The sequence below is a fragment of the Pleuronectes platessa genome, chromosome 18, assembly GCF_947347685.1.
Source record: "Pleuronectes platessa chromosome 18, fPlePla1.1, whole genome shotgun sequence".
Lineage (NCBI taxonomy): Eukaryota > Metazoa > Chordata > Actinopteri > Pleuronectiformes > Pleuronectidae > Pleuronectes > Pleuronectes platessa.
The window spans coordinates 18956907-18982247 of record NC_070643.1 but is presented as its reverse complement, the minus strand read 5'-3'; the positions used below and the strand labels follow the sequence as shown (position 1 = coordinate 18982247).

Sequence of the window (25341 nt, the reverse complement as noted above, 5' to 3'; positions counted from 1 at the left end):
GTGATTGCAAGTTTCTTTGAATTGTCCAACAAACAAATAAATAAAAGTAAAGTTTAAGTACTTTATTTTTATTTATTATTTTTAATTCTACAGTACTTTAATTTCCTGTAGATGTACAATCAATTCTGTTTTATGTGTCTACTTCACTACCAGTCAAAGAAAATATAAAACTGTTCCTATGTTTTACACAAGTACCAGTTATCTAATATCATTCATTTTAATATGTCAGTCACTGCCAGGTCTCCAGGATAAGTACTTTTATTTCTAATACTTAAGTACATTAAGACAATATTTACAATATGTGTTTAAGCTCTGTTGAACTGACAATGTGTGTCCTGCTGGTTATATCATTTTACCCGTCAGACCAGCTTTTGCTCTCTAACAGATATCCTGCAGGTGGTGGAACTTGAATTTCTCAACTTGCACCTGCAGCTCCAACGCTGTTTATTTCAAATATCGAGGGAGTGATATTGTTTTTGCTTGACTCAAGTCTGACACATATTTTTGAGGTTGCCATCTAATGTCAAGTGAAGCACAATCCTGCTAACATCCCCCATCCGGAGCTGCTGCTGCTGCTGCTGCTGCTGCTGCTGCTGAACCGGCCCTGTGTTCCTCTTCTGCTGCTGCTAACGGATGCTCTCTGTAAGTGTGAACATTCAGATGTCTAATCTGAGAGAATCACAGCATCACCTTTGAGATACATTTCTCACATACCACTTCTGATAGAGCAACAAATAACTCTAATACGCACCGAGGATGTATGAGAGCTTGTTTATTGGAAAAATGAAGAAGAGGAGAGAAGAGTTGTCGGGTACACAATCAATTCTAAGAAATAAATAATGGTCACAAATGTTTTTGGTAGTGAGGCCGACTGGGAACTGGGCCCATACAAGAATATAATCAATTTCCATTTAGTAGTATTAGCATCAGCAACGTGCAATGAGTTAAACTGCAGTTAGAGTGCATGATAGGATATCAACATGCACATTTTATTAAACCAGAGGACAGTGATTAAAGGTAGAATGATAAATAAAAGAAACAGGTTTGGTTCTAAGTTGCAATCTGCACGGCCAACAGACTGAGGATGATGATGATGTTGCACAAAAGGATGTTGTGTGCTTCCTCCTTCCTCGTGTGCAACTCGGAGAAGGTGTGAAAATGACTGGTTGTAGTTATTTTGGTCCGTCACAGTCAAGAGTCTGAGAAAGTTTGACTTCTGCTTTGACCAGAATGTGAGAGCTCAGAGCCTCAGACTGCGTTCAACTCACAAGGAAGAAATATAAAGATTTTTATCATCTCCTCGGCAGGTTAATGAGCGTGTAGTTGCCCCGAGGCTCAGGCTAGTGAGTCGTGTGCGTTGGCAGCAGATGCATTGCAGATTTCTTGGTGTCGTATTTCACTGCAGCTCCGAGTCATCGATCGGCTGCTTTGCAAAAAAAGCAGAAGCTCAAAGACACAATAAGTTTGTGTCAGCAACTCAATTTGCAGCAACAATTAAGGAAAGATTATCAGCTGCTAATTGGACAAATTTGGCTTAAAGATGAATGTATATCGTGTATTTGTACCTTTATGCTAGTGTCGGTATCGTGGTGAGTAGTTTATTAAAGCTAATAGAAGATAATGGCCACAAATATTGTTTATTTTGCATTTTGAAACCAGCGTCTTTGCATTTATTTGCATTGACGTTATGATCATTTATTGGTTCTGCTTTTTCCTCCTTCTACCTTTATGTTCTCGGCCTTGGACCCGTGGCTGAGAGACACTTGACACTAATCTTCAAACAGATGGAGAAAAAGAGGATTTAAGTTGTTTTTTTCATAACCTCCATGTACATGTATATATAAAAAGAAAACTCTTAGGTCACCGTAGTTGTCTTCTTTCATGTATTGACAGAATACATCAAGATTAACTCTGTGCCTTTGTGTTTCAGATCACACCTGGATTATATATGTTGACTCCCTTTGACCTTTAAATGCGACATAGGATTTATTCCCCATATGGAAACATGATTGCTTCCATAAGACGTGAGACGGCTCCTATCTGTCGTTTGGTTTTCTTTGCCACACAAAGGCGTCTTTCAGGGACTGAATATAAATTATCCCCCGGAAGAAATAAAATACACAATTGTGTAGACGTCACACTGTGTCATGTCTCTGAACTGGAATTTAAGAAATTTAAAAATAACCTTACAAGGAAGTTAATCGTTTTGATCTGGTGTCATACAAACAATAGATCAAAGGAAATAGAACTCACTCAGCCAACACACAACAGCCCCTTTATGAAGCCTCATGCACCTCTGATAGATCTGGATTATTATCTTTGATCTGTCTCTGACCAATTTGTTCAAATATAAAATAAACTGCCTCATTTCTCAAAGCTAAAGAAAGTGAGATGAATCAACTTTTGTCCAGTTCAATGTTAAAATGTAACGGTTTCTGTTTAGGCCCTTGTCCCGTCCTTTCACAACATTTAGTAGAAATCCTTTTTACAGATTTAATCCTGCTGACAAACAAACAAATACACAAACAAAGGGGCAAAGGGGCACAATAACCACCAGCTCCTTGAGGAACACACACATTCTTCCTCCTTTATCACAACAACGCTAAAAGGGAAGAGATGACAATTGATTGGTCAAAACATAGAAAGATAAGAGGGACAAACCCTGACGTCAGGATCCCCCCCAACCCACACACACACACACACACACACACACACACACACACACACACAGATAACAAAAGGGACTTCCGACCCCCTAGGACCTCGACCCATGACGAAAATAATCCCGGGGCAAAACAAAGATGCTTCCAGGAAAAAAACAATTGTTAGCGATGAAGTGCAATAATGTAATCTTACATATCTAAGGTTTAAATAGCCGGGATTATCCGCAGGGATCTGGTGGAAAAAAGACTAAGCTGGCCGGGCCGGGTAAACAACAAACCCCCCCCCCCCCCCCCGCCCCTAAAAAGTGACGCTTCTCTTCCGATGGGTCATCTACTTCCTGGTAGAATGGGGGGGCGTAACAATGCTTTATCAGCTAAATAATCCTTTGTACAGATGTTTTCCACATGGCAGGACTGGAAAAACATCAGGGGAGGGGTTCGCCGACTGATTAAGAGTGAATGCAAACGTCTGGAAACTAAGTGAGTGAGTGATATCAGCTTGGTCTGCACCTATCTCTACGTTTCACATATTTCGGGGAGTGGCATGTTTCCACCTCAGAGGGACGGGCCGTGTGTTCAGTTTCTGACATGTGGGCGAGCAGCTGTAAACATGGCGAGCCGTCGCATTCTTTCCATGACTGGACTGTGTCTGCTTCCATTCTCGGGGGAAAAAAAAAAAAGATGATAAATCGCTGATCCCGGATCTGGCAATTCAACAAACCGGCCTTACCGACAACACATTGTCATGACAGGCACACACTGTGAAGTTCCTCTCACCTTTTCTATTCTCATGTTTTGAATAGGGAGGAACTTGAACTTCAGCCTTTGCTCATTTCCAGGCACCAGACAGAACAAACCTGGTTTTCTGCAAACACCCTGAAACGACTTGTTGTGATTGTCATGCTCTCACAAGACGTGATGATGCCAAACGAAAAGTCCCCTGGCTTGTTTTTTCTATGTGTGTCAAAGGGTATGTCACGTTAGGCCCATGAATCACCAGGTAATACAATCCAAAGCAATTACATTGTGAGTAATGATCAACAATGACTTTGCAATTTCCAGTACGAGCAGAGATACTAGGGGGGTCGAGCTTTCTGTCTTCAGACTCACTTATTTACACGTGGCTTGTTTCTGATTTAGTTAAATTTAATTGTTAATAAATCCCGGATAAAATCCCAGATCACAAATCACATATCTATGTTTCTTTATATTGATATTTATCTTGCGCGAAAGAGCTTCATCAAGAATTTCATCGTGTGACTTTCCCCGGTTTTCTCTGAGTCATTAAAACAAAAACATCTTCTCAAATTAATTAATCTTTTTCTGGAAGAGGAGGCCTGACTGCCTTTTTATTTTATTTTGTTTCATTCTATTTATTTTATACACGCTATTCACTAGCCTGTCTCCAGTCATCCTGCTGATTGTGTGTGTATGTATGTTTGTGTATACATGGATGTATATGTGTGTGTATATATATATATATATATGTGTAAAGATATATATTGCAGTGCTCACTGTTAGTTTGGGGTGGGACTTTTTTGTTTTGTTTGTTTTGTTGTCTGTTTTGTTTTTCTAATGTTTGTACTCATAAAACGGTAAAAAAAACAATAAAAAGAGTATTAAAAAACAACACAAACATCTCAAATTAATAACTCAGACCTCAGCAGCTCCGTCAGATAAGAATTGACCTGGTTTTGACTGGAGGACGTTCGTCACCAGCTTGTCCCGCACGCAGTGTAATAAACTGAGATAGAGCCAAAAGTTTCGATTTCATTTTTATTTATTGTTGGCATTTAATTGTTTGATGACACTCTGTATAATTAACCTTTGACAGCAGTGTCACAGATGTGTTTGCCGTTAGCCTGATGAGTCACTGAGTCACTCTCTCACTCCCCTCAGTCATACGTTGAATGTAAAGGATTCAGAGATGTCAAAATTCCCATCTTGCACAAGCTTTAAGTTTGGGGATCGTCGAACACTCATTCCTTCCATCGCCCGGAGGCTGTGATCCACTAGAAGCTTTCACCATACCCCGTCCTCCACGCACATACATTACCCGACACGGACCTCATTTACGGGAAATGGTGATTTATGTTGAAATTTCCAAGGAACCTGTTCAAAGAATGCACATATATGGGGATAAGGGGGTTATTAACATGAGGATCTAAAACACTCCTCGTGAGCCTGATACATTTATTCTACTTGTAGTTAAAGGAATAATGGATATTCATTTTACTGCCTTTTTTTGTGGAGGGGTTGAATCTACATGAAAAACAAACATTAAGCACTTTAATCCCCCTTCCAGCTCCCGGTGGTTAAGATTTAGTTTATGAGTCATAGCGTGAAGTGCTGGTAACCATCATGTATCAATGCATGGGTGTGAGAAACCCTCACAATTAATGACCCCAATCAACTTTTCAGCAACCTGCTATTTTATTTGATGTCCATGTTTTGGGGTACGTGTGTCGGGGCTTATGGAAGTCGGGGGAATCAGTGGTCACTGATGGGTAAACAATAGGATTAATCACTTTGTACTGCTAATTGCCCTATTTGTTTTCTTATAGCCTTTTTGGGGGAGAGGGGGGGGGGCAGATGTACTACTTGTAAAATACTGTACGTCTCTGTTAGACTTCACTCATGATTCAGTCCTCTGACCCGACACCTCATGTGGGTGAAGATTCACTGGAAGAGTCTTATTTAGCTGAGGGTGAATCAGGAAGTGATGTCATGTTGTCAGATCAGCGTTTGAGGGCAGGTGGCAGCTTTCTCCGCTCTGCTACTGACTCTAGAGCAGCACAGAATTAGAACGTTGCATGGTAACAGGGGTTTATTTATACTATTTCTAAATAGCACCAGTGCCATGTTGTTGGAGATACCACGTGTCAGGTCACTTCCCTTTGTCTGATATTCTCCTCGTCTCAGACAGGTTTAGCTTCAGGTGACCTCAGGTCTCTCCTCCGCTCATCCTCTTCACCTCCTCCGGTGCCCTCCCTCCCTCATCGTGGTCGGAACCAGTTCCCCCCCTTGCTTCTGGTGCGAGTGAGACCTCCCTCCCTGGAAAAGATGTCTGGACCACTGTGATGTGTGTCCAGGGGTGAGATGAGTCTGCTCGCATGCTATCCTGCAGCGCCGGGTCTTTAGCCTCTGAGCCCTGAGCCTGAGTCCAGACTGTCTGCAAATTAGAGAAATTAGCCCAGCCAGGCGCGGGTCAGTGAAAGAACCCAAATCCCTACTTCTGCCCTCCCCCCCCAACCTCCACACACACACACACACACAGTCACACTTCCACCACCACCCTTAACCCCCCCACGCTACACTGGAAGCTCAACTCTTGGAATAGCATTCTTGCCATATGGCCACCAATTTACTATGAACCAGCCAAGTTCCGAAAATAAATAACAAGGCGTACTAAGAAATTATTTATTTTTTCTGTTTATATCTATTTTTAACTGAAGTGTGGTAATCAAATGCTTCCCATCAAATAATGATGTCATGATTTTTCGGTGACTTTTATGTAACTGTGCAATCATCATAGATTTTTTATAAATTCATCAAGAAAGAGGACGTGATTGTAAGAAGACTTCTCAGGAACAAGGAATTGAGGAATTGAGCCTACGGTTGCCCATTGGTTTTTTTTGTGGAGATTTTCAACACTCAACATTCAACAGGTTATTTAACATTTGGTAAATGTGGGTGAAGATGCACGTTGTAAGTTCCAGTAAAGAAACATTTACCAGAGAAATTACACCTTTGCTGCCCAATCGACAGCTCTAGATCCTCATTTTCTTAAAACTTCTTTAAGTCTCTAATGTAAAGTGGAAAAAACACGGCATTTATGCGAAGTGTGCGATGAAATTTAATAAACTCACATATCATCACGTGTCTTTTCCGGCCCTTTTACAGATGAGCACTTTCATTTCACTTGTGCTTTTTTTTTTCAAACAGGTCACAACCTCACACAGAGAAAGGACACGTTCTCGTTTTTCCCTCCATGTGCCGCGTTATCCGCTCTCTCCTGACGAGCTATATGCAGAGCGACAGGTGACCCGGTGATCCGTGCTGCGTGTGTGTGAGTCTGAAAGTAAAGGGGACAGTCACCAGACAGGTGACTAAGTCTCTTTCCATGTGCTCCAGGTGACCTAACCTACATCTGCATGATCCCTACCTGACCACCGACCCGGGGCACGTATAAGTGCTTTTAAAAGAAAGGAGTTTACGTGTTGAATAAGAGGATCAGTTGTTTACCTCGGCCGATGAAGGGTTGGTTTTCACCTCCTGGCCGTTTGTTGGTTTGTAAGCGTGATTACACAAAAAACAACAAAGCGTATTTCCATGAAACCTGGTGGAAGGATGTGGTGTAAATCGAGGGAGAAGTCGTGATATTTTGGTGCAGATCTCTATAACAGAGCCATTTTCTTTAACTTTCTTTATCAGAGCAAGTTTTTTGACATATTTACAATCTCCCATTGAATAATTTAAGGATTCTGATGAAATAAACCAGGCACATTTAGGAAACCGATATCTGTGAGTGTGTGAAATTTGGTTTAGCTTAATTTAAGGGTTTCCACCTGATTTTATATAATTCAGAAGAAAGGATAAAAAAATTGGGAAGATGTGCATTTGTAAGGGTCCAGAGTTCATGTGGGTGTGTTTGTGTGTGTGTGTGTGTGTGTGTGTGTGTGTGTGTGTCTTGGGGCTCCCCCTGGAAGACGTTCTACAGTGAGATGTAGGTCAAGGAGATACAGTGGCACCAGATTGCTCATTAAGTGCCAAACCAAGCAAAAGTCCACGAGTGTGTTTTTCAGTGGCACCAGGCCGGCCATCTGCTCTCCCTTTATTCATTCATTAACATGTCTTCTTTTGTGTGCGCGTGGATGTGCGTGTGCATATGTTTATGTGTGAGCATTCATCACAACAGCGCTCGCTGGCCAATTGCACAACGTCACCGATGTTGTTGTCCGAAACCAACAGTTGTGTGTCAGATGGCCCCGGGGTCACGTGACCGCGGCGGCGCGTGATTGGCCGGCGCGTTGAGCTAAAAAGGCTTGGCGCAATCCGGGGGCTCATGAGTTTGTGGTGACAGTGGCAGAGTGGCTGCAGGGAGCGAGAGAGAGAGAGAGAGAGAGAGAGAGAGAGAGAGAGAGAGAGAGAGAGAGAGAGAGAGAGAGGATACCCAAAGGATCTAACTGAGAAGAATCCCTGAAGAAAACCTGGAGATAGAAGAGAGAGTATAAAAAAGAAGAAGAAGAAGTGGAAGAAAAAAGAGGACAATTAAGGGATGACATAACCAAAGACATGAGGATCCTCCAGCTGAATGAATGTGCTAAAGTAAGTCTCCTTTCTATTTTCTATTTTATTTTAGAATAAGTTGGGATTGCTCTAGAAAGATGCATAGATGACACGGCTGAGCAGAAAAGAACACTTGGGCCTTTGAGAAAGGGCCGGTGAACTGCCAACACCGGGATGTAGGCCAAGAACGGTCAATGGACTCTGGTTCCTCATGAATGGAACTGGCTGCTTGAGTGATGAATGAACAATCAGAAAGTTTCTACTCTTACTTAGGATCAGGTCAGACTGTTGTGTAACTTGAATTTGTGTTGTTGTCAGTCTGAAGTGCGACAATTTGTCCTGCTTTTCTCAAAACACAATGACTTGACTTGACTAATAATGACATCATAATTCATTCCTCTCTGTCCTCCTGCCTTCCTCGTTCAGATCTTGAGCTTCGACCAACATAACTGAAGACACGGGACCTCGACCCCAACGCAACCAAAGTACTTTATGCCAAAGCGACTCAAACCAAACAGAACCAAACCAAACCAAACGTCCTGAGCTCACCCCCCCCCCCCACCCCCCCCCCCCTGCAGAGTGTTATTTATACTCTGAAGATGAAGCTGGATAACGCCCCAGGAGACATGAGCACGTGGAGGGAGCTGGACTTTGCCCTCAACTGCACCTACATCGTCCCGGACCAGGTGTCGGACCCCCAGCTTCAGGCTGCCCAAGGCCATGACCTCGGGTCCCACGCAACCTCACCTTCGAGTACGGCACAGACAACGAGGTAGGAGCTCGATAATTCAAGTTCAATGTCATCCCTCTTCTTTTAGGTGAGACAAATTCAAATAACTTCATTTAACTCTCCTCAAAGTTAGTCGTCGGCCTCGGTGGTGAACGGGTGAAGTCGGTTTGTGAGATTAGAACTTTCATGCTGGAATATAATAATTCTGTGTTGCATAACATTCTGTTGGGCCATCTGCATTGGGTTACGTGGAACAAAAGATCTGCTGACTAATGAGATCTTCACAAATACAGTAGAGTGCGGCAGGGTGTGTGTGTGTGTGTGTGTGTGTGTGTGGATGTGTGTGTGTGTTTGTGTGTGGGTGTGTGTAGGCCAGCGGCAGCTTGAGGTCAGGGGCCTTTTTGCGTCTTCTGGCCACCCTATGTTTCGTCACCCAAATGTTTGAGCCATTGTACTGAGTCTTTGAAAGTCCTGCAAAGAAAGTGTGCAGGCTCTCTCAGCACCGGACGTAAACACACACACACACACAACCACACACACACACACACACACACACACACACACACACACACACACCACACACACCCACATACACAGAGTAATGTCAGGGATCAGCTGAGCTTCTCCCAGCTGATGTAATTGCATCAAGTCTTCCCGCTCATCTGTTTTTCTTTCTTTACAACTGTGCTTGTGCTCTTTACCTCCCACGCCCTGCCGGCTCACCCATTCAGGTGAATCACCGAGAGCCGACGTAATCTCCTTGTGTCAGCCAGTCAGCTGTTCGGCTCCCCGGTGCAATAAAATCTGCCCGGACATGTCACCTACGCTGCAAAGCTCACAGCAAGGCAAAGGGAACATGCACTTATAGGGAAACGCATCATCTTAAAAAGGAAGAGAGAGAGAGAGAGAGAGCGAGAGAGAGAGAGAGAGAGAGAGAAAGAGGAGAAAGAGAGAGAGAGCAAAGTCACACTCATGTCTTTGGTCGTCACTTTTTAAACACTGAAGTTTTGCGGTGGACTTCTCTGTCCCTTTCTCTTTCTGTCTTCTCTCGGTCTCTCATGCTGTTATCTCCTCCTCCTCCCTCTGCAGCGTTTACAGCTGCCAGATAAGAAAAGCATCTGATATATATACGCAGTGATACAAAAATCACATTTAGGGCTCATTTCAAATCCCCGGCCCCTTGACACTCTGAGTTTTTCAACCCCTGAGCCCCTCCTGCCAGATAGGGGAAATCTTCATATATCTAATGGGCCAGCATGAAAAGAAAGGAAAAATGAACACAAGCATGAGCACGCACTCACGGGGGCTGCCAGTAATCTGCTTTGCCCTCAAACTGGCTCCCGTCCATTGAGTGTTTCCCTTCCTGACGATGGTGTCATGTGGACTTTTTTTCTCCTTGACTTGCTCCCTGCATGCGCTGAGCTGCCAGAGCTGGGAAACCCATTTCCCTGAAAGATCAGGAAACCAAGCTGCTGCCTGCCCGCCTGTGGGTTCGTGGGACAGCTCACATGCCACCGTCATGTAAAGGTCAACATGTGTGTGTGTGTATAGGAGCTCAGGGCGATGGGGTTTTTCACACATTGTGTTGAGATGAGTTAGATCAATCGAGCCTGAATGAAAACAAGGAACTCAACAAACTGTCGTCATGCTCGATCCACACGCTTTGGTTTGTTCAGCGCCTGATTGGCTAAGATTCCCGATGTATTAATTCAAATCTTGAAGCGTGCCAGGGAAACGCGAAGGAGGGCGGTGGGGGGGTTGGGGGGGGGGGGGGGGGCACGTGGCAGATGGGGCGTCAGCAACGGGTGCCATGGAGGGTCGGAGGAGGGGGGGGTAAAGGAGGAGGAGGAGGAGGGCAGTGGAAAGGATGCTGTGGGGAAGATGGTGTGTGTGCTAGAGGATGGGAAGGTGGGAGGAGGGAGGGGGGGGGGGGGATTTAGGTTAAAACCAGATGATTAACTTTCATCAGGGGCGGGCAGCCGGCCGGGCATCAGGCCTCACACCGGGGCGGGCGCAGCAGCTACTCCAGGAGGATCCAGAACGGGACGTGGGACTCAGGGAGGGGGTTAGGAGAGAAGGAGGGCGTTCAGGGAGTGTGATAGCGTGGGTGCACTTCAGAACGCCCGGGGGCCTCCTTTCTTCCGTTCCTCAACACCCTTCGCCCCCCCCCCCCCCCCCCCCCTTGCACCCAACCTGGCCAGGCTGAGCGGTTAAGTAGCAGCAAGCGGCGCCGCGACCACAGCGATTCGTTAGTCACGCAACGCCAGCGAAGCACAATGTCCCTGTCACACTGGTTCATCGCGTCCAGGAATCACCTCACTGGCCTCGGACGGCTGCTGGACACACACCCCACACACACACACACACACACACCCCACACACACACACACCCCTGCTACCCCCACTGACCTGTTGGTCCTATAATTAACTGCTTATACATGATTTACAAAAAACACTTCCAACGTTCCCAGTGTGACAAATCTTCCTCCACGTCTTTTTTGTTACAGGTCGGCCTCCGTACAGGTCGCCATGAAAAATCCTACCAAGGCCCAGTTTGAAATTTAAATCCTCAATGGCAGGAAGAGAGAGTGTGTGTTTATGTTTGTGGGGGGGGGGGGGGGGGGGGGTGAGGGTCAGGATGGGTTGGAGAGGAGGAGGGGGGGGGGGGGGGTATTGAAGGATTGAACACAAAGCTCCTCAAGAAAAGCGTGGCCGCGTGTGTGTGTACGCTGCAGATGCTAGTGCCTGATGCCGTTTGTGTGTGTATATGTGTGTGTGTGTGTGTGTGTGTGTGTGTGTGTGTTTGAGGAGCCCTGACCCCAAGCCTTGTGGACCCCTCCATCAAGTTTGAATCATAAAGCTGTTCTCCTCAAACAAAGACGGACACATATTAACATATCCGGTCGCTCTTCGATACAGACAAAAGACGAACTCAAAAGATAAAGAATAAAAAAATAAATAATGAGTCAGTAACATTTCCTTGTTGCAATTAAACACCTTCTGTACATCGTTAAAAAAAACATCTTTCCTGAAGAGCAAGAAGAATAAGATTCTTTGCTTTGTTTGCTTTTGTCGTTGTGTTATTCCAATCAAACACGTGACTTTGTCGAGTTAGGAGTGTGGCGTTCTTAAAGAACACAACGCAAACAACAGGTGACACAGCTTCCTCCCTGTGTGTGTGTGTGTGTGTGTATGTGTGTGTTGTAAGGATACCAGGTCAGAGATCAGTCGAGTAAGTCAGAGAAAGTGTAATGCTCTTCATTCGCTTAACTTATTAGTGTGGAAAGTGGGTCACCTTGTGCGTTTCAACGTGACTCCCGGAGACGTCTGGGTCAACATGACCAAGCCACAGCAACAGGAACCAAACAGAGTAAACAAAACAGACCCAACACAAAAACGAGAGACAAATGAGAGAAGCAGCGAAGGAACAGTTCCTCTGTCAGAGACGTGAGGCCGTGTGGTTTCTCGAGATCTGAGAATGACTCTAAATTGTTGTCTCTGAAGGCCCAGTGTCAAGTTATTGTGTGTTATGTCCTCTAATCGTGTATTTGGCCTGTTTTCCAGGTGACGGGTGTGTTCAGCAAAGAGTACATCCCTCAGGGGACACGCTTCGGGCCCCTGCAAGGAGACATCTACACCAAAGACAACGTATCCAAGCAGGCCAACAGGAAATACTTCTGGCGGGTAAGGGACACGAATCCACACGTGCACAAATCCACGTAAATCCACATTTCTACATTGCTTTATACGTTGATATTCACACTTTTAGCTTTAAATCTAAACGTGGGAAAATGACCCTGGGAACCGTCGGGCTGCAGCTGGTGACCCGCGTTCAGCTTCCTCTCTTTTTCAAGATATTGGTCAGATACCGAAGTTTCACATCGAGTCCTCGTCAGTACGTCAATAAGGAAACAAAAGGGCTTTCACACACTCTTCACTTGCGTGCAGGGGTTTTGGTCAAATTTTTAGAGGAAGTTGCCGACACTGTTGCTCTTACCGGCACTGAAGTCGTGTGCAACCTTCGTCACATACACAAAGGAAGGGACTATTGTTCAACACACACACACACAGGCTCTCAAACAATCCTCTACTTCCTGTCTCCTGTTAGTCCTCATGTCCCCCCAACGTTTCTATTCCCTTTCTCTCTGCTCCAGATTAGTGTTGCTTGTGTCACGCTGGGATTTTTTTTTTTTATTCTGCTGAGTCAATTCCCTGAGGAGTTTTTCTTTCTTCTTTCTTTCGCTGCCCCACCTACGTGTTTTCCTTCCGGCTTTGTTTCCTGCATTTCCTGGAAACATGGGCAATAGCGAAAGTCTGACATTCCCTTGGGAGAGAGGATCTTATCACGCTCGTGACCCAGGTGTAGGCAGGGTGGACGTGTGTGTGCCGTCTGGCCTCCTGCCACCACCTGCCTCCTCGATCTGATTCTGTTAGGCCCTCCGGCAAATATTTCCTCACAAAGCATGCACATCATAAAAGGGCTCAATCATAACTATGTGAACCGCAGGCACGGAGGATAATGGCACAGCGCAGGCGTGAGAATGAGGGGGAAAGAGAAAATGAGAAGAGGGAGAGTGAGAGTGAGGTTGTCAGCAACTGTGGTCAGTGGGCGGGCCACGCCTCCACACCTCCCGTCTCAAATACAGACGCCGGAGCTCAAACACTCACACACAGGTTGAACTCTCGTGATACAAGGGGCAGAGCTTTACAGCTGCACAGAACACAGGAGCCAAATAACTCAGGAGGACACAGGATATTTAAGCGTACATGGCAGAGGTGATTCATTTGTTTTTCTTTCAGATCTTGTTTAATTCAAGGTTTTTCTATCTTTTGAGGATTTTTAAGTGGATTTTTTTCAGCATCTGAATCAGGATTTTATTCCAATTTTTGTTGGGGGGTCGGGTGGTTGAATTTCTATTAGACGCTTTAAAAGAACAACTGAAACTAAATTTGTTTTTGTTGATTGACATGTATCCTGAAGTTTAAATCCCTTTTTCTCTCTTCCCCCTCCTGCAGATCTACAGCGGTGGCCACCTTCAGAACTTCCTCGATGGCTATGACGTCCACAGGAGCAACTGGATGCGCTACGTCAACCCGGCCCGCTCTCTGGCCGAGCAGAACCTGGTGGCGTGCCAGAACGGCCGGGACATCTACTTCTACACCATCCGGCCCGTGGAGCCCAAACAGGAGCTGCTGGTCTGGTACAGCCAGGAGTTCGCCCAGAGGCTCTGTGGCCAGCAGGACGACATCAAACAGAGTGAGTGCATGAAGCTGTAACGATGGATGAAGATGTCATGGTCCTGCCTACAGGCTTTTAAAAAGTAGACAAGATATCGGTTGTTCATCGGGGGGGGGGGGGGTAGTTCCTGGTCTTGCACATGAACTTCACTCCCCTTGTGTCGCTGCTAATCCAATAATGAGTTATCGAGAGGGAGCGAAAGACTTATCAGCTGTTTTTGATGTGGAGGCGGCACGATGACACGCTGACAGTTCTTTCTCTCTCTCTCTTGATCTTGACAAGAATTACTACAGAATCACGATTAGAATCTGTGCAGAGACTAAACACGGGGGAACCGAGTGTGCAGACTCTTTAACGGCAACATTCCTTCACTTCAAAGAAGAATAAAGACGCGTCACTTCATGAATAGGACCTGATTTTATCTGATTTAAACAGCGGTAAACACACTCGGGTGGCTGAACCCCAGAGAGACAAATATTTATGTCGGATAATGGAAGATGCACTGAGCGCACGCAAATAAAAAAAATCACCCGAGCCTCTGAGTAGAGTGGTTGAATCTAAGGGGAGTGATGGAGGGTCAAAGTACTTCTCTGAGTCATTTATCTTCCGCTATTAATAGAACGGAAAGTCATAGCCTCATCCTCCTGACTGCTGCCACAGAGTCTGATGATTCACGCATTCAACTGGATACACCAGTTGTGTAAGCATGCGTCCAGGTGACTAATGCACAAAAGGGGTTTCATTGCATTGTTTAATCTACTCAACGGATCATAAAAAGGCATCCACCTGCTTTTATGAGCGTGTTGACAGACGTCAGGGCGACTTCAGGTGAAGCTTGGCAGCGAACTCGAGCGTGTTAGTGGTGGAATCTGGAAAACTTAACCTCAGAGAACATTCAGAATACTTTCATGCTTTCAACTGGGTTTGTGTTAATTGTGCTGTCACAGAAATGTGCACAGTTTAAGTTGAAGATTACAATAATATGTGTTTTTTTAAAAGTTTAACTAATTAAGTCACATTTTAAATGGCTAAAAACCTTAGATTTTAAAAGTAAGTCTCACTGAGGACTTTCAGGTGTTGACACAGCACTTAGGGACAAGAGAGTTTCTAGAAATGAGAAGGAGAAGAAAAAAAAAGAAAAAAGGAAGAGACGTTTCACATTTTCTTGTGGCCAGTATACGGTAAGGCAGAGATACTCAGAAAAGGTTTCAAGCTCAGATTCTCAGATTCTCAGATGCTCTAACATGACGTGACACATGGACTCCCACGCGATTTACCGCCAACCCGCTCTCCCACACTTAAATCACTACTCGGCTAATAGAAACCTAGTCAAGACAAAACTGAAACTACTATCATTTACCATAAGAGGGAGGTTGTTCCGTGGGAGGATGACTGTGTGAGTGTGTGTGTGTGTGTGTGTGAGGCAGTTGAACTCATAGTGACATTTTCCTCCTTCCTCCTCACAGAATACACGAGCACCGATGAAGACCGCGAATCCGAGTACGCCAAGCACCTACCTCAGCAGACGTGGTATAAAGAGAGGACAAAGGAGGAGATGAAGGAAGAGCGGGACGAAGAGGGAGAGGAGAAGATCGACGTGGAGATGCTGGAGAGAGACACTCCCCCCGACACGCCGGACGAGCAGATCATGGACTTCAGCAAGAAGGTTGAGAAGGAGGAGAGGAGCGACAGAGATCAGCACAACCAGGGGAGCATTCCGTCCCCTCAGCCCGAACACAGAGAACCCAGCCTGGGCTTGAACCACCCGTACCTTCCTGAGCACCACCCGGTGCTTCCAGCTCCACACCGAAATCTCCCACTGCATCTCCACGGCCTCTACGGCCACAGGGAGGGACTGGTGTCTTCTTACCCTCTCTACCACCAGTCCAGACCCCTCCAGCCCCCTTACCACCAGCTTCTCCCCCCCTACGGGCCACACTACCCTCGCCTCCTCCTCCCCTCGTACTCCCCTCCCTTTCCCGGGATGATGCCCTCAAGAGGATCCCTCCGATACGGCAGCTACCTGGGCTCAGACGGACTCCCATACCCCCCCATCGGCTCACCCAATCTAATCCCAGTATCCCTCCCCTACCCTCCGTCCCCGCAGGGGGGTCTGAAAGAACTCACGGCAAATGTGTCGCCACCTCGAGGCGCCCCGGCCACACCAGAGCTCTCCCCTCTCCCCAAACCCAGCAGCCAGCATCAATCCCCCGAGCAGTCGCCCTCCAGCTGCGATGAAGCCATGAACCTGAGTCTGGCTACGGCCAAAAGCAACGGAGCGCCGCGCAACGGCCCCGGGCACAAGTCCCTGCCCTACCCGCTGAAGAAGCAGAACGGGAAGATCAAATACGAATGTAACATCTGCTCGAAGACTTTCGGACAACTGTCGAATCTCAAGGTAACAGTTCAACTCCTCGCTTTTGTAAAGAAAAAACTCTCGTTTGCTGTTTGACACCGAGGCTTATCAAGTTTCTTTGTCTGGTTTGTGTAGGTCCACCTCCGAGTGCACAGCGGCGAGAGACCGTTCCAGTGCAACTTATGTAAGAAAAGCTTCACTCAGCTGGCCCATCTCCAGAAACACCACCTGGTCCACACCGGGGAGAAGCCACATGAATGCCAGGTAGGTTGAGAACCAAGACCCACTTGTGTGTCTGTGTTAGTGTGTGTGTGTGTGTGTGTGTTGTCCTCTCTCTTTACTTGACCTCACCGTAACCCTGGTATAAAATCAATAGTGAGACATATGCAAATAAAGAGAACAGGTAAAGCTTCTGAATCACAAGCCGTCCTCGTAACCCTAGAACCTGATTTTCACTGAGCCATACCCACTTTGGCATGTAATGACATTAGCATGCCTTTGTTTGCTAACGTGACTCCATGGGTGTGAGTGTTTTGTGCGATGGAACTTGTTGTACAAAGATCAATAAACATTGTTCCTCTTGTTTGGTACGTGTAAGTAAAAACAGGACTAGCTTGTCCAAACCCAGCTCTATTAATAACATGAGCCTGACGTCATATTGTTCTCCTAAATCCTCCAGATTAATCCTGAACACACACCAGAGCGTCTTGTCAGGGCGTTAATAACCAGTCATGTGTCACGTTTCTCACCTTCACCTTTCATTTCATGTTTTTCCAGGTGTGTCACAAACGCTTCAGCAGCACCAGCAACCTGAAAACGCACCTGCGGCTCCACTCCGGAGAGAAGCCTTACCAGTGCAAGCTGTGCAGCACCAAGTTCACCCAGTACATCCACCTCAAGCTGCACCGCCGCCTCCACAGCAGCCGCGACCGCCCCTACCACTGCCAGCTCTGCTCCCAGGCCTTCTTCCACCGCTTCTCCCTCCGCATCCACCAGCGCAGCTGCTGCCTGGCCAGCTCCTCCGCTCCCGTCAGCGTGCACATGAAAGAGATGGTGGAGCGCTTCGATGCCAGCCAAGAGGCGGACACGCTCGCCGAGACGGCAACTGCGCCGCAGGTGGAGGAAGCCGTTGAGCGTTGGTTGGCTCGCACGTTGGAAGGCGAGGGGAAGGAGGACCAGCGGGAGGCCACCATCCTGCTGAAGGCCCTGACGGCAGCCATCAACGCACCTTCCATGTCCCTGGCCCAATCAGTCGTACCCACGTTACATCACAGCCCCCCGCAGGCCTATCAGGAGAGGGCCAGTGTTGTTCATCTCCACAAACGGCCGACGGTGAAGACCGAGGGACAGTGAGGAGAACGAATGAAGATGAACATACAGCATATCATCAACAAAGAAAAACAGATGTCGCCAAATAAAAGTCCCTGTTTTGTCCACCAGGGGCATCGCAGGGATTATGAACTGTCACATTCCACCGAGCGCAACACCAAAAGAAGAGCAATCCAAAGACTGGGCGAGGGTATTCAGTGATTGTACTTCCTCCCAAAACTCAAGTTTAACAAATTACAAAGAGGGAGGCATTGTCAAGCTGTGAAGTATTTAAAACTCTTTTCACTCAGGTAGAGAAGTGTTTGCTTTTTGTGCTTTAACTTATTACATTTGTTTTTAATTTGAATTTTCTATATTTATTTAGTTTTGTCATAGCTTGTTTTGGCTGTTAGTGTCTTTTTTCTATGTCGAATATCTCCCTGGAGATCAGATCCCACAAAATGGACTCAGGAACAATGACGTGGCACAAACCTGTGTATAAGTCTTCAGCTGTTCTAATTGTGTATTTGTTTTACTTTGTGTGAGAGTGCGTTTGTGCCGCTGGGTGTGTGTGTGCATGTGTGTGTGTGTGTGCAGCAAGTGGGAGTATGTGAAAGACAGTTATAGCACAAACCACCTTCCTGCTCCTCGACTGTTTTTATTTATTTATGATTAAAAAAGGGAAAAATCAGGTATCTTGATGAGCGATTGCCAAAATATCAATGAAAGAACGTGAAAGTGTCGCACTGTGTTTGGTTCCATCATTCAACTGGTTTTAAGGGAAACGATTCAGGATCCTTCACAAGATAAAGACTTGATGTGATTGCACCGTCACAATAGCGTCACGTGCTTTCTTTTCTTTCAAACCGAAATCAACGTCTCTTGCTAAGTATAGCTTTTCACCAGATTGAAATGTTTCAGATGTTTTCTTACACAAACTTATACGTACTTATACTTCTACGTGCGCAGCTTTACCGCAGAATTCATCCAAATGTACCTCAGCAACAAAAACAAGCAAATCAGGAGCAACCTTTTCTAGCATTGTTAATATTTGTGTCACTTAGCACTGGAGTTTTAAAATGTAAGTAGATCTGTCCGTGTTTACGTTAAAAAAAGGAAACCCAGGAGGAGGCAGGAAGTGTTCTTGAAAACTTTACTACTGAGTCAGTAATGTCTTTTTATCATTTTTTTGTAGTTTTGATTTCCTTTTATACAATATGTTTCTATATCTAGTTTATTTTTCGAAACAGGTTATGAGATGTTCAGAATTTATATGTGAGAGACTATTTTGATGATACTTTTATATTTACATGATGTAGCATATTAAAGATATTGTTTCTATACACCTGGTCTTTTCATGTTTGTTTGATTGTTCCGCCCCCGATGGTTTGTAAGCCTAACATTAAACCAGAAGTAACCATATTAGGAGGAACAGGGGGTGGAGCCTGACGGACTCCCTGCACGCCCACCCACCACTGGGACCTGCTCCCATTGGATGCTATGAGCTTTCATTCACACAGTAGCAAACACAGTATTCTACATATATATATATATATATATATATGTCACTATATAATTGACTTGTAAGTAACAAACGGTGGAAATTATCATTCAATTGTAAGATTCTAGATGAAATTGATAAATAACAACAATGTCTGAGCAAACTAATAATACTTTATAATATATATGAATAAGGGAAATGAGTCAAGACGCTGACTGAATTTGCATCCACTGCCAGGAAATACAAACACTGCAAGTAAAAGGTTAAAACCTAAAGTATCAGCTATTTATGCAGAAATATGTAAAATATCAATGATGACCCTAATTATAAGAATCAAGGAGACCGTTAAAAAAAAAAGGAGCTACGCTTGGACCTTATATAGAAATCTGTGATGAGCTGACGTGAGCGTGTGTCATGTGACACCGAAATAGATCCTGTCTTCCAGTGTATTTTATCTCGTCACCTACAGAAGAGCAGGTTTGGTTGTTGTGGCTCTGCACCCAAAAGCTTTAATTCTACTTCTTTTGTTTTCATTTCTCATTAACGAATTATTCTCACACGACCACAACCAAAGTCCCTGAATCAGAAGCAGCCTGAAAAGACGCACACGTGGACGTTCGTACACTCACACAGAGCCTTACACACGAGGCTTACACACTATCTGGCCTCGGTACCGAAACTGAAAACAAAAAATACCTAACGTGCACGCGTCTGTTTAGCAAGACCTTTTCTCAGGTAACGCTTCACACCTCCACAACTTTCTATGGAAATCCGTTGGCTGGTTTTTGGACAAGACTCCGAAGAACTCCCAGGCAACAGGCTTTCCTGACTGGTCACTTTTCAGCCTATTAAAACACAGGAAGTGAAACTCGTCTGTCGCCAATGAAACTCAGAAAAAAAAACACTGTTTACATCACAATCTTTAGATTACAACATCACCGACCGTGAGATACTTCTGTTTGCTGTTGCTATGTTAATTAAGTAAATAGAGAAGGGTTGACGCTGGCAGTGTTTACAGAAAGGACCGTTGTCGGTTGCGTGTTGTATCATTTCCCCCTTTCTCTTTTTGTTCTGTAGCGTTTGGGCCTGTTGTGTATTTGACATTTATGACTGGAAGAACTGCTCTGGGGTCAGACGTCTCATTTCAGGTTTTCATCTCCAGGCACAGCTGGTGTTTACCTGAACGGACATGAAACCTTTAAAAATCTGAGACACACTTTCAATCAGCACAATCTCCAGTGGAGTTATTGTAAGAACTCTCTACTCTTTCCAGTAATCCTCTCTCAATCTCTGTTTCTCTGAACCACATATCTTCTTTTTTTCTTTTTTTGTCGCTGCACAATGACTCCTCGTTCTCTAGTGTTTCCTCCCCGCTGTGGGGGAGTACCTCACAGCTCACACCAACACACCGCCGACCAGAAGAAAGACACCTCAGACCTCAGAAAGTGTGCAAACTGCCGAGGTGACAGGAAATCCTCTCGCTCAGGGGCTGCATGCTCACCGGGCGGAGAGCGAGAGAAACAGAAGTCAGAGAAAAGAAATAAAACTGAAACACCTGTGCACCGTTCAGAAAGAGATGAGAACTGCAGCCGGATCCATCAAGCTCAGTACATATCCGGACATATGTGTATGAAATAATTAAACATTATACAGACTGTGAGAAGTTCATATTAGAACTGTAACGACCTGTTCAAATTCAAAATATACAGTTCAGGGACCATCTGAAATAGTTTACCTTGTGATCCAGCAGATGGCGACGCAATAAACATTTGATATATGACACAAAATATGACTATTAATGTTTTATCTTAAGAATACAACAACAAAATACAAAATACAGCTGTTTTTCCTCCAGAGGTCTCTGCCTTTAACTTAAATCATGGTATTTTATTGTGTAGTGTGTATTTGAAGTATATTAGTGACTTAATATGACTATTAATGTTAAGAATACAACAACAAAATACAAACTACAGCTTTTTTCTTCCAGAGGTCTGTGCCTTTAACTTAAATCATGGTATTTCATTGTGGAATGTGTATTTGAAGTATATTAGTGACTTAATATGACTATTAATGTTTTATGTTAAGAATACAACAACAAAATACAAACTAAAGCTTTTCTTCTTCCAGAGGTCTGTGCCTTTAACCTAAATCATGGTATTTCACTGTGGAATGTGTATTTGAAGTAAATAAGTGACTTTTTCTATGATCTGGGGATTTTTTTTAAAGTGTGTTTTTAAAGTTAAAGTTACAGTAAATGATCACATTTGTCCTTCTCTACGTCATAAGTCTCGGTTTGTTTGACTTCCGGTTGCAGTTACCTATTTTCAGTCATCTGTGGCGCTCATATACTTGGGGTGTGGGGCCCTGAGTAATAACACGAGACTGTGACGCCTCAGCAATCAGCTCAATACGGGTCTAAAGGTTTATTCTATAAAGATATAAATCGGTTTACGTCACCGTGTCCAGTGAGATCACTTCAGTTAAGGGGTTTATTAAATAATGGTGATTTACAATAAAGATACAGTCTAATAACGCTACAGCTGTTGTTCGCGGAAATCCTTAAAGGTAATATATATATAGTGATTTACTGGCTCTTAATTGTCAGTCCAGTCATTTCCTTCACAAACAGGTGACACACACATTTAAGAAAGCTGGTAGCGCCATCGTGTGGCAGAGTGAGACACACGCAGACTGCACAGGCTGTTTCCGTAAATGCAACCCTTAATCAGATGTGTGATCTATTTGAGAACTGCACAGTGACCACAAGATGTCACCATACATCCACAAAGATTGCACACATTGTCTTTATGCAATTGAAGACAGCTCATTATTATTATTATTATTGTCAATTAATCTATATCCTGTTATCTGTTATCTTCTGCCTAGTTTTGCAGACTTAATATCATGGGATTGGATATTGACAAAATGGATTACATGATGAAATCCAGATTTGGTTTGGATCGAAGCTTCAGTGGGTGTTGCTGAAAACACTAGATTATTCATATTATTTTGCATAAACACATTTATTGTATCTGGCACTTTGTTCGAGTGATACAGTGAATAAAGAAATTAAAATTTTCTCCCCATAAGAATAATCCTCCAAACAGCTCAAAATACTTAACAAAAACAACACAAGCAATCATTTTAAGTGTCATTTATCACCGTGTATTGATGGCAAACAGATATGAACCAGTCTATCATTTTTAACAAACACCAGAGGTGAGGAAACTAAATATCAAGGCAACTGAATATATCATTTCTACGACAAAAAGCTTATTCAGAGGAAATGTTGCCAGTAAAGAGGAATATAAATAAAGAGAGAGAGAACACTCTAAATTAATGTGAGTCTTTAATTGACGTGAAACATGTTAAAAATCAATAACTTTTTTATTTGTAAAGCACTTATATAAAGAGGGTTGCAAAGGAATCAATGAACTACAATAAAAGGTAGAATCATAATAAGGCAAAAATGAATAGAGAGCCCCAGCAGTTCCCACAATGCATCATCTCTCACCTTAATAATAATGTGTTTGGTAATTTATAAGACAGAAGCCTCATTAACGGGGAGGCTGCCTGCGCTGTGATTGGCTGTTTGCGCTGCTGGGCGTGTCCCCAGCTCCACACCTGAGCTGAGAAAGTGCAGCAGCAGCAGCAGCTGTCACCTGTCAACCTGAGCCAGTGTGCAGCTCCCCCACCGCTTCACATCTTCTCCTGCTCAGAGGAGAGAAGAGCAGGAGGGACTCAGCTAGTAACAGCCCCCCCACCCACCCCCCCTCCAGCTGCCCTCATGGCGAAGAAGAGCTCCTCCAGAAAGTCCCTGAAAAATTGGTTCTCCCGGAGCGAGGCCAACCTGGACGAGTCTGTGCAGCGGGAGGACGCAGCAGCAGCTGCTGGAGCATCGAGCAAACATGAGGGAGAGAAAAAGAAGTTCAAGTTCCCGAAGCTCCGGCTGAAGCCGAAGAGCAGCGCGGGCCCGGAGAGGTCGGCCGGCGGCAGCTCGGAGGTGCTCAGGTAGGGTCCGAGGGGTTCGTGTCCGTGCAGGAGACACATGGAGCTTCACTGAGCCTCAGGGCTGCACAGCACAGCCTCCAGTGTTTACTCACAGATGCATTTACATATTTATAAAACATGTTATGGAAATACTCATCACTCAAACTGTTGATATAGTGTGAAGATCCTGCACCAATTACACACATGAACTTTCTCTCTCGTGTGTCATCATGTGAGACGAGCACATTGTGAAGTTGTTGCTCTTTAAACGTGATAACTTTCACGATATCAACTTTTGATTGTGTAAAACTCTGTGTAGACATTTTAAAGATCAAATGATGAGCTGATGCATTAAACATTCAAACACCTCATCTGTCACGAATGGGGATAAAAGGACTTAGACATGAGACGAACAGGGACGATCACTGTCATGGTGTGTGTTGGAATGTGTAGTTTTGACCTTTTAACCTTCGAAGGCTATTGGCTAAAGACCAGACTGGGTTGATGTGGGTGTGACAGTCTAGGGACTTTGAGGGCCCCAGGGAAAAGAGACCTGGGGCCCTACATTGACCCAACCAAACCCAAACGCCTTTAAGAACCACAGGAAAAATACTACACAGTGCATAGAGGTAAACCTCCAGTACCATCCCATCCCAGCCCGTCACCAGCACTAATCTCCAAGTCCTATCCGGACCTGTTAACATTATGACCCACTTCCCGATCTGTCACCCGTGATTAAACACACATGTAACATACACACTCACACACATCAAATTTGTTATTGCCTCTTTGTTGTTTTGTGGTGGTTTGGTTGTGTTCCTCACTAGGACGTGACTTTTGTGTTTGTCACAAGCGAATTACATTGTGGCCCTGATCATTAGCAGCAAAGCCACTGAGAACGTATTCAATTCAGGCTTTTTTATGCCATTTTGGTGAAGTTGTGGGTTCGCTGTTGTACCCGACCCGGGGCAGGACTCTAGTTTGTTTGTTGGTTTGTTGTCAGCAAGGTTACGCAAAAGCTACGGGTCAGAGAAGAACCCATTACAGGGAGGTAGCAGATCCAGGACTTGCAAGATTGGCCATTTTTCATATGTATTGATTTTAAAAATAGATTTTTAGGCGACTGATAATGATTAGTTTGTGCAATTTGGTGCAGATTCAGATAAAGACAAGGATCTACTGACTCTGTTGGTCTATGGTAGTCAAAAATGCTCCGAGTGCCATTTTAGAAATACATATCAAACTATTAAAAAACACATTTTGGAACAGGATGTACTTCATCACCTTCGTCTGGGATGTTTACCGAGCTCATCTTAAGCCTCACGCAGCATAAAAGCAACTGTTGCGTGCGTATATACACACACAGGTGAGGCTGCTGGTTGAGCCACAAGTCACATGCCTGGACTGTGTAATCATGTGGTGTCAGAGCAGACACTCCGACAGCTTGTGTTTGCACAGAGAGAAAAATAAATGATGGGCTGATCAGACCGGAGCCGCCTCTGCACACAAGCTCTGCTGCACAGGGGGTTAGACGAGGCTGGAGTTAAAATAATAAACAGTCACCTGCAACAAGGTGATACAGTCACACTACATGGGTTTCTATAAGTGGATTAAAGAGTAATAGGTTGTTCTTCTCTAATAGCCTTGCATTCGCTCATTGTCCAACACAATCGCCTCTTGAAAGCGTTAATAAGCGTTTTAATTGACATAATTGACAACTAGATAAAAGTCCTGGATCAGAGTTCAGACGTAGACGAGATCTGTTATTGTTCAGGATTTAGTTTTAATCCACCTCCGAGGCTTTATCTGGCAAAGATTTCAGGGATTTCAGGTTCTTAGAAGTAAGTCTTCTGGTTATTCTGTTTGTTTGGACTTTCTGGAATATCTCTCCACGCAGTTCAAGGAGATGTCAAAGTCGTCACTGGAGCCTTTTTGTTAGAAATCTGTATCTGAAGTGTATGAAATCACAGAGGAAACACTCAAGTGTCAAACACACCCAGAGTTTTAGTGTCTGGTGTGTTTGCTTTCAGGCTCTTGTGGAATCGTAGAGGCACCGTATAGAAACCTGCAACTCCACATACCTCATGCATTGCCCTGAAACTGCTAATCAATTACACACACACACACACTAACACACACACACACACACACACAGTCGTTGTGCCCAGGAATACACGTTGGCAACATCTTCGTCACAGCTGAAGCTCGGATGTCTCAATCATCTGTGTTTAAAGAGCTGTCATTACTCAGAAGTATAAAATGTGT

General features: G+C 44.6%; 2 protein-coding genes across 2 annotated transcripts in view; both read left to right on the top strand.

Moving 5' to 3' along the window:
- Positions 1–12934: 12934 nt before the first annotated feature.
- prdm1b (PR domain containing 1b, with ZNF domain) lies at positions 12935–18930 on the top strand. The gene is made up of 5 exons (XM_053446068.1): positions 12935–13458; positions 13699–13939; positions 15388–16319; positions 16413–16541; positions 17055–18930. The coding sequence occupies exons 1-5, from the start codon at positions 13450–13452 to the stop codon at positions 17628–17630; spliced, it is 1887 nt and encodes a 628-aa protein (XP_053302043.1). The 5' UTR covers positions 12935–13449; the 3' UTR covers positions 17631–18930.
- A 3943-nt stretch (positions 18931–22873) lies between these two features.
- crybg2 (crystallin beta-gamma domain containing 2) overlaps positions 22874–25341 on the top strand; it is a 34409-nt gene continuing 31941 nt past the window's right edge. The window contains exon 1 of the mRNA XM_053446351.1: positions 22874–23097. Within this exon, the coding sequence (XP_053302326.1) occupies positions 22874–23097 (224 nt within the window). The remainder of the gene's footprint in view (positions 23098–25341) is intronic.